Source organism: Somniosus microcephalus, chromosome 3 (assembly GCF_052327205.1).
Source record: "Somniosus microcephalus isolate GS21.2 chromosome 3, FLI_Smic_1.0, whole genome shotgun sequence".
Taxonomy (NCBI): domain Eukaryota; kingdom Metazoa; phylum Chordata; class Chondrichthyes; order Squaliformes; family Somniosidae; genus Somniosus; species Somniosus microcephalus.
Window position 1 is genome coordinate 38,161,299 of NC_140989.1, and position 9,946 is coordinate 38,171,244.

The 9,946-nt window shown below is 46.4% G+C and overlaps 1 protein-coding gene across 1 annotated transcript in view; it reads right to left on the minus strand.

The window, feature by feature from the left end:
* ttc27 (tetratricopeptide repeat domain 27) overlaps positions 1-9,549 on the minus strand; it is a 237,478-nt gene extending 227,929 nt beyond the window's left edge. Inside the window, exons 1-3 of the mRNA XM_085977359.1 lie at positions 9,516-9,549; positions 9,061-9,235; positions 1,183-1,312 (exon numbers count right to left, since the gene is read on the minus strand). Coding sequence (XP_085833485.1) covers positions 1,183-1,312; positions 9,061-9,235; positions 9,516-9,549 — 339 coding nt within the window. The remainder of the gene's footprint in view (positions 1-1,182; positions 1,313-9,060; positions 9,236-9,515) is intronic.
* Positions 9,550-9,946: the final 397 nt, after the last annotated feature.

The following is a 9,946-nucleotide window of genomic DNA, read 5'->3' on the forward strand; positions in this document are numbered from 1 at the left end:
GGGAAACGCCTTTACTCCAAGAATGAAACATGTTTGGAACAATCCACCAGGCAAGAAAACAGAGGCAAAAATAACAATGCTATTCAAAATACAATTGGACACCATGAGGAAGATTTAAAGTACTAAGGGAATGGGCTTCAAAGGCCGTTTCTCATCCTTGACTTTTCTAATCGTAGAAGTATCATAGAAGTTTACGGCACAGAGGGAGGCCATTCGGCCCATCGTGTCCGTGCCAGCCGAAAAGGAGCTGTCCAGGCCTTATCCCACTTTCCAGCTCTTAGTCCATAGCCCTGTAGGTTACAGCACTTCAGGTGCATATTCAAGTACTTTTTAAATGTGATGAGGGTCTCTGCCTCTACCACCCTTTCAGGCAGTGAGTTCCAGACCCGCACCACCCTCTGGGTGAAAACATTTCTCCTCAAATCCCCTTTAAACCTCTGACCAATTACTTTAACCCTTCTAATGTATTCCCCCCTCCCCCCACAGGAAGGACAGGATGAGGGAAAAGGGATGAAGCTTGCCCTGGTCTCACCTCACAGGTCTCCTAAAGCTTGGTTTCAGAGTGATATCAGCAGGGGGCTGAGTACCAGTCACCAGCTCCCCTTTCAGGGGAAGGTGCACAATAAGCGATTTTAAAAAGCGATTCTCCACCCGGCCAGCAAGCATTTTCTTTTGCATGTGTCTAAATTATCTTTCACTATTTAAAATTTAACCGGGGAAATTAATCTTCAATGGGAATTAAGTACAAGTCTGGGGTGGACGAGGAGCTAGTCTCTGGGATAGGGAAGAGTTCCAACAGACTAGAAAGGGCGGGCTGGGGAGGAATTGAAGCTTCAGGGAGGGACAAACACTGATGTCACTTTGTCTTCAGTTCATCCAGACACTAACTAACTCACTCCAGGTTAGTTCGTAAGGAAGATTTTCCAAATTTAATTAACGCATGCGCTTTTATCCAAAATTATTACCACAAATCATGCTCTCACTTTCAGAAGAAATTAAAAATATGTTTTCACATCTTTTCAAATCCACGGGCGTGACCTCTACATGAGCCACGACACAAGGTTCCAGCAGCGTTAAGGTAACAGAGCAGATTATACACAAGTGTGGCCTACACCAGACTTTATGGGAAACGTAAATGGGTGGACAGTAGCTGCTGCAGCTTTGCACACGATGTCACCTTACCTCGGCAAAGTTCCCAATCATTGCTGCAGGTAAAATATCCTGTGGCTGTATGTGAACAGGAGGACCGGTCCAGTTACTCTGTACAAAGAGCTGCAAGCTGCCCACACCCAGCAAAAACACCGCCAGCTGCCTGCAACGAGAGCAAGAAAGTAGATTAAGCGGATGGCAGTCCAGCCTTCGGATCTTTTCTTGCGCCCGATTTCTGGATGTTTTAAAAATGTCCAATCTCAAAAAGGACAGAGAGAAGAGCCACTTTCATTCGTTTCCCAGAATCCGGTGAAAAATTAAGAAATCAATCTCAGTGGGTTTCGTTAGTTTCTTTTTTTATGACCTTCGAACCAGTCCCGGGTAAGGTGCAGCAAGGCCAAATGCAGAGTTTGACTGAATTTATTTGAACTTCCCAGCCATCCTCTTGATTGTGGGCAGTTTTGTCTCGTGCGTTTGGATTCACTCGGCGCTGGGTTGAGACTCCCAAACTCATTCCACCTTTGCAGCTGGCCAGATGGAAAGGGGACGGTCACACCCAGTGCTCTGAACGAGATTTGAACCCAATGTCCCAAAGGTGAAGTGACAGTGTGCTAACTGCCTGTGCTACTTAGTACATGTATAGTGATCTTTATTATATGTTCATAGCTTTGAAAGTTTCTGACTGTGTTAAATGAGCAGAGATAAAGGATGCAATCTTGCCAGCCCTGGGGAGGCGGGACTGCCAGGAAAATGGCAGAATCTGGGGGCGGGTGCCCAACCCGCCCCCCAACCCACCTCCATGCCATCTTGCCAGGAGGCGGGTAGCCGACCCGCACCGGGTCCCGCCTCCTTGTAGGCGGGAAGGGGATTACTGCCACTTATCTGCCTGTTAACAGGTAGTTAACACGCAGATAAGAGGATTATCCCCATTTTACCCCCACAAGTGCGGGCTTCCCGAAGGCTCTGAACCCCGCCAGGGTCACCGAGGCGAGCAGTGGATCTGCGGGGGTCGGAGGGGTGCAAAAGTGCGCTGTGAAGGTAAGTGATGGGTGCAAGTGTGGAGAGGCGAGTATGTGAGGTGAGTGCAAAGTGTTAGTAAAAGTGTACTTACCTTTGTTTCTTCCTGCAGGCTTCAATCTGTGGGGATGCGGAGAGTCTCGCACCTCTGCAGCAGAGATGACAGACGGCTGCTGCATTCTCCAATGCTGCAACCATCTAATTTCTGCAAAAGAGAGAGGTTTGATGAGGTCTTGAATTCAAGAACTCATCAAACTACAGAGAATATCAGTGTTTTTTGGCTTCACAGAGCTGTCAAACGATGACAATTCATCTGTCAAAAATTTTTTGACAGATGAAACGTCATACATTGACGTTCTCTGTACCCGGCTTTCCCATAATTGGCCTGCTGAGCCCGCTGGGCGGGCTTAACAAGGTCAATCAAGGGAAAATAGCCTGGGTTGGCCAGAAGTTGATGGAGGCGGGACTAAAATCCAACAAGTGGGAGTCCCGCCTCCAAAAGCTCCCCATTGGCAAAATCCAGCCCAAAGAGCCTGTACACACCAAGATGGGAAAATCTTTTCAAAGGGATCGCACATATTCCACACCGCAGCAATATCATGACACAGGAAACGACACACCGAGGGTTTGGTGCAGTAGACATAGAGAAGATGTTTCCAATTGTGGGGGACAATGTTCCCGTTAAGCTGCACGGCGGTCTGGAGGTCCCACGCAGGCCGCTCAACGGTTTTACAATTGAAATTGAATGGGCCCGCGCACCAACATTTATTTATTTATTTATTTATTTTTACAGGAAACACTGGAATGGGAAACCAGAACTCAGGACCATAAATAGAAGATAGTCACTAATAAATCCAATCGGGAATTCAGGAGAAACTTCTTTACCCAGAAAGTGGTTATAAGAACATAAGATTTAGGAGCAGGAGTCGACCATACGGCCACTCGAGCCTGCTCCGCCATTCAATCAGATCATAGCTGATCTTCCACCTCAACTCCACTTTCCCGCCCGATCCCCATATCCCTCGATTCCCCTAGAGTCCAAAAATCTATATATCGTAGCCTTGAATATACTCAACGATTCAGCATTCACAGCCTTTTGGGTAGAAAATTCCAAAGATTCACCACCCTCTGACTGAAGAAATTTCTCCTCATCTCAGTCCTAAATGGCCGGCCCCTTATCCTGAGACTGACCCCTGGTTCTAGACACTCCAGCCAGGGGAAACAACCTCTCAGCATCTACCCTGTCAATCCCTCTCAGAATCTTATATGTTTCAATGAGATCACCTCTCATTCTTCTAAACTCCAGAGAGTATAGGCCCATTCTACACAATCTCTCCTCATAGGACAACCCTCTCATCCCAGGGATCAGTCTAGTGAACCTTTGTTGCACCGCCTCTAAGGCATGCATGTCCTTTCTCAGGTAAGAAAACCAAAACTGTGCACAGTGGAACTCGCTACCTCAAGGAACAGTTGAGGCGACTGGCATAGATGCATTTAAGGGGAAGCTAGCTAAACACATGCGGGAGAAAGGAATAGAAGGATATGCTGATGGGGTTAGATCAAGAACGGTGGGAGGAGGCTCGTGCGGAGCATAAACACTGGCATGGACCTGTTGGGCCGAATGGCCTGTTTCTGTGCTGTAAATACGATGTAATAATACCCTAACTCTCTTTTTCTCAAGAGTAATGTGTACAGTTTTGGTCTCCTTACCTAAGGAAGGATATACTTGCCATAGAGGGAATGCAACAAAGGTTCACCAGCCTGGTTCCTGGGATGGGGGATTGTCCTATGAGGAGAGATTGTGTAGAATGGGCCTATATTCTCTGGAGTTTAGAAGAATGAGAAGTGATCGCATTGAAACATACAAAATTCTTACAGGACTTGACAGGGTAGATGCAGGGAGGATGTTTCCCCTGGCTGGAGTGTCTAGAACCAGGGGTCACAGTCTCAGAATAAGGGGTCAGCCATTTAGGACTGAGATGAGGAGAAATTTCTTCACTCAGAGGGTGGTGAATCTTTGGAATTCTCTACCCCAGAGGGCTGTGGAGGCTCAGTCTTTGAGTATATTCAAGACAGAGATCGATAGATTTTGGAATATTAAGGGAATCAAGGGATATGGGGATAGTGCAGGAAAGTGGAGATGAGGTCGAAGATCAGCCATGGTGGAGCAGGCTCGAAGGGCCAAATGGCCTACTCCTGCTCCTATTTCTTATGGCTTCAAAATTGTAGAATTCCTGTGGGCGTCTCCCCTTCGCCCTACAAACTAGAGCTGGCATCACCAAACCAATATTTCTTGATTTATCTTATCTTTTCAACCATGATGTCGACCCAGGACAAAGGGTCTGAGCCCTTCACCTGGGTTACTCAATGTAAAAAAAAAACTTCCAATTATTGACTGTGGTTTCTTCATCAGACAGGGAGAAGACCATTCTGAATTGCTGTGGCAGAAATTGTGATTAAGTAGAAAGTTATAGTGAGATAAATACTTGAAGGGAAAAAAATTGCAGGGCTACTGGTAAAGAGCAGTGCAGTGAGACTAATTGGATAACTCTAGCAAAGAGCCTACACAGGAACAATGGGCCGGCGGCAACAGCGAGAGTGGCCCTGGGTGAAGACTGAGAATGGAGACCGAGAAGTTAAGGAGCGGGGAGAGAGAGCGGCCCAGACTCACCGGTGGCAGCAGCGATAGCGGCCCTGGGTGGAGACTGAGCGCAGAGACCGAGGAGTTAAGGAGCGGGGAGAGAGAGAGCGGCCCAGACTCACCGGCAGCAGCAGCGAGAAGTAAAGAGTAATCGAAGTGTGACGTCACCAGAAAGCAGGTAACTGATTGGTTGGTGAGTATTTTGCTCTTTTTTCCAAACTTAATTTTTGTGGTTTATAGTTTCTAGGGTCTCTGTTGTGTAGCTGGGAGTGCTAGTAAACAAGGGCCCTTGAGTATATCATTTAATTGCAGTGTAATTAGTGGTGTTGATTTGATTTAACTTAATTTCAATTAATTAAAGGGTAAGTTATGGCAGCACAGCTCGGCCCCGTGGCATGCTCCTCCTGCACTATGTGGGAAATCAGGGACACTTCCTGTGTCCCTGACGACCATGTGTGCGGGAAGTGTATCCAGCTGCAGCTACTGACAGACCACATTGCGGCGCTGGAGCTGCGAATGGATACATACTGGAGCATTCACGATCCTGAGGACATCGTGGATAGCACGTTTAGGGAGTTGGTCACACCACAGGTAAAGGCTGCACAGGCAGGAAGGGAATGGGTGACCATCAGGCAGAGTCGTAGGCGCAGGCAGGTAGTGTAGGGGTCCCCTGTGGCCATCCCCATCTCAAACAGATATACCACTTTGGATATTGTTGAGGGAGATGGCTTATCGGGGGAAGGCAGCAGCAGCCAACTTCCTGGGACCATGGGTGGTCATGCTGCACAGGACGGAAGGAAAAAGAGCGGGAGAGCTATAGTGATAGGGGATTCTATTGTAAGGGGAATAGATAGGCGTTTCTGCGGCCACAAACGAGACTACAGGATGGTATGTTACCTCCCTGGTGCAAGTGTCAAGGATGTCTCGGGGCGGCTGCAGGGCATTCTGGAGGGGGAGGGTGAACAGCCAGTTGTCGTGGTGCATATAGGTACCAACAATATAGGTAAAAAACAGGATGAGGTCCTAAAAGCTGCATATAGGGAGTTAGGAGGTAAACTAAAAAATAGGACCTCAAAGGTAGTAATCGCAGGATGTCCTAGGGGGAGTGTTTGCTAGTGCTGTTGGGGAGGGTTTAAACTAAAATGGCACGGGGTTGGGAACCTGTGCAGGGAGACAGAGGAAAGGGAAGCAAGGATAGAAACAAAAGACAGGAAGGAGAAAAGCAAAACTGGAAGGCAGAGAAATCAAGTGTGTAAATCAAACAGGGCCACAGTAAATAATAATTCTAAAAGGACGAAGAGTGTTAAAAAATCAAGCCTGAAGGCTGTGTCTTAATGCAAGGAGTATTTGTAATAAGGTGGATGAATTAGCTGCACAAATAGATGATACAATTGGGATTACGGAGACATGGCTCCAGGGTGACCAAGACTGGGAATTCAACATCCAGGGGTATTCAATATTCAGGAAGGACAGGAAAAAAGGAAAAGGAGGTGGGGTAGCATTGCTGGTTAAAGAGGAGATTAACACAATAGTAAGGAAAATAGTTCTGATGATGTGGAATCTGTATGGGCAGAGCTGAGAAATACCATGGGGCAGAAAACATTAGTGGGAGTTGTATACAGACCCCCAAACAGTAATGCTGAGGTTGGGGATGGCATTAAATGGGAAATTAGAGACGCGTGCAATAAGGGCACAGCAGTCATCATGGGTGATTTTAATCTACATATAGATTGGGCTAACCAAATTAGTAACAATACTGTGGAGGAGGAATTCCTAGAGTGTATATGGGATGGTTTCCTGGACCAATATGTCGAGGAACCAACTGGAGATCAGGCCATCTTAGATTGGGTATTATGCAATGAGTAAGGATTAATTAGCAATCTTGTTGTGCGAGGCCCCTTGGGGAGGAGCGATCATAATATGATCGAATTCTTCATTAAAATGGAGAGTGAAATAGTTGACTCAGAGACTAGGGTCCTGAATATAATTAAAGGAAACTGGTATGAGGCACGAGTTGGCTGGGATGGATTGGGGAACGTTACTTAAAGGTTTGACGGTGGATAGGCAATGGCAAACATTTAAAGATCGCATGGATGAACTACAGAATTTGTTCATCCCTGTTTGGCATAAAAATAAAACAAAAAAGGTAACTCAACCGTGGCTAACAAAGGAAATTAGGGATAGCATAAGATCCAAGGCAAGGATATGTAATTTGGCCAGAAAAAGCAGCAAACCTGAGGATTGGGAGCAGTTTAGGATTCAGCAAAGGAGGACAAAGGGATTAATTAAGAGGGGGGAAATAGATTATGAGAGTAAGCTTGCAGGGAACATAAAAACGGACTGTAAAAGCTTCTATAGATATGTGAAGAGAAAAAGATTGGTAAAGTCAAGCGTAGGTCCCTTGCAGTCAGAATCAGGGGAATTTATAATGGGGAACAAAGAAATGGCAGACCAATTAAATACATACTTTGGTTCTGTCTTCACAAAGGAGGACACAAATAACCTCCCAGAGATGTCGGGGAACATAGGGTCTAATGAGAGGGAGGAATTGAATGAAATCAGTATTTGTAGGGAAATGGTGTTAGGGAAATTGATGGGATTGAAGGCCGATAAATCCCCAGGGCCTGATAATCTACATCCTAGGGTAATTAAGAAAGTGGCCCTAGAAATAGTAGATGCATTGCTGGTCATCTTCCAAAATTCTATAGACTCTGGAACAGTTCCCATGGATTGGAGGATAGCTAATGTAACCCCACTATTTAAAAAAGGTGGTAGAGATAAAACGGGGAATTATAGACCGGTAAGCCTGACATCGGTAGTGGGGAAAATGCTAGAGTCCATTATAAAAGATGTAATAGTAGAGCAGTTGGAAAACAGTGACAAGATCTGACAAAGTCAACATGGATTTACAAAAGGTAAATTGTGCTTGACTAATCTACTGGAATTTTTTGAGGATGTAACTGGCAGAATAGATAAGGGAGAACCAGTGGATGTGGTGTATTTGGACTTTCAGAAGGCTTTCGATAAGGTCCCGCATAAGAGATTAGCATGCAAAGTTAAAGCACATGGGATTGGGGGTAAGGTACTGTCTTGGATAGAGAACTGGTTGGCAGACAGGAAGCAAAGAGCTGGAATAAACGGGTCTTTTTCCGAGTGGCAGGCAGTGACTAGTGGGGTACCGCAGGGATCGGTGCTAGGACCCCAGCTATTCACAATATATATATAAACAATCTAGACGAGGGAACTAGATGTAATATCTCCAAGTTTGTAGACTACACAAAGCTGGGTGGGCGTGTGTGCTGTGAGGAGGATGCAGAGAAACTCCAGTATGATTTGGACAGGTTGGGTGATTGGGCAGAAACATGGCAAATGCAGTATAATATGGATAAATGCGAGGTTATGCACTTCGGTGGCAAAAACAGGAAGACAGATTATCTGAACGGCAATAGATTGGGAAAAGGGGAAGTGCAACGAGACCTGGGTGTCCTTGTGCACCAGTCGCTGAAGGTAAGCATGCAGGTGCAGCAGGCGGTTAAGGCGGCAAATGGTATGTTGGCCTTCATAGCGAGAGGATTCAAGTACAGGAGCAAGGATGTCTTGCTGCAGTTGTACAGGGCCTTGGTGAGACCACACCTTGAGTATTGTGTGCAGTTTTGGTCGCCTTATCTGAGGAAGGATGTTCTTGCCATGGAGGGCGTGCATCGAAGATTCACCAGACTGATACTTGGGATGGCAGGAATGATGTATGAAGAGAAATTGGGTCAATTAGGCTTATATTCGCTAGAGTTTAGAAGAATGAGAGGGGATCTCATTGAAACTTATAAAATTCTAACAGGACTAGACAGACTAGATGCAGGAAGGATGTTCCTGATGGCGGGTGAGTCCAGAACCAGGGGTCACAGTCTAAGGATAAGGGGTAAGCCATTTAGGACTGAGATGAAGAGGAATTTCTTCACCCAGAGAGTGGTGAACCTGTGGAATTCTCTACCAAACAAGGCAGTTGAGGCCAATTCATTAAATATATTCAAGGAGTTAGATATATTTCTTAAGGCTAGAGGGATCAAGGGATATGGGGAGAAAGCAGGGACAGGGTACTGAATTTGGATGATCAGCCATGATCTCATTAAATGGTGGAACAGGCTCGAGGGGCCGAATGGCCTACTCCTGCTCCTATCTTCTATGTTTCTATGAATGGCCTCCTTCTATGATTCTATATCAGAGTGTTTATGTGATGCTAGCAAACCGAAGCTCACCTTTCCCTCTGATCATCTGATGGACTATCGAGGTACGCCAGGATCTGATTTTCCAAGTAGCTGTCAATAACTTCTCCATCAGCGATTCGAGCAGGAAAAATCTCCTGAATCCTTGGATTCAATAGAATGCCTTCGAAGTTCCCCTCAAACAGCTGCTGCAGCAAGAAGATGCTTTCTGCAATTGGAACAACAGTCCGTCACCACTGAAGGGCGAGGAAGTACAATCCATTCAAAATACACAGGCTAACTGCTGCCGTAACCGTGACATTCAACACTTACTGATCCGGCAGCACTGCACGGGATGGAGAAAGCAAACTTTGTGTGACCTTTATTATCAATCGCAAAACAGTTTTAATACAGTGGCGGATAAAGGCAGAGTTTGCAGAGTCGAGAGAAAACAAGTTGCGTGCATTCTAACTGAAAAGATTAGAATATTGGTTTGCAATTTTCCTCACCAATTTTGTCACCCTCTCCTCTCCTGAAAGCCATGCTGGGGTATGATTCCATGGGCACCCATAACCTTGCTGAAGTGGACATTCTGCACGTGAGCCTCGACAGCGAGAACCACTTAACTGTTGGATCACAGCTGAGCTCAACGGCCACAGACATGCACTTTTCCAGTAGCGGTTCCTGGACAGTGATCAGGCACAGGAACTCAAGCTCCTTCTTCTCCACCCTAGCCCAGGGATATAGGAGACAACTGGGACCGGCAACATCCTGGGGGGGGGGGGGGGGGGGGGGGTCACCGCAGACCACAACCTTAACTGGGTCAGCCATATCAACACTGTCGCCACAAGAACAGGGCAAAGGCTGGGTACTCTGCGATGAGTGGCTCACCTCCTGACCCCTTAAAGCCGCTTCACCATCTACACACCTCAAGTCAGGA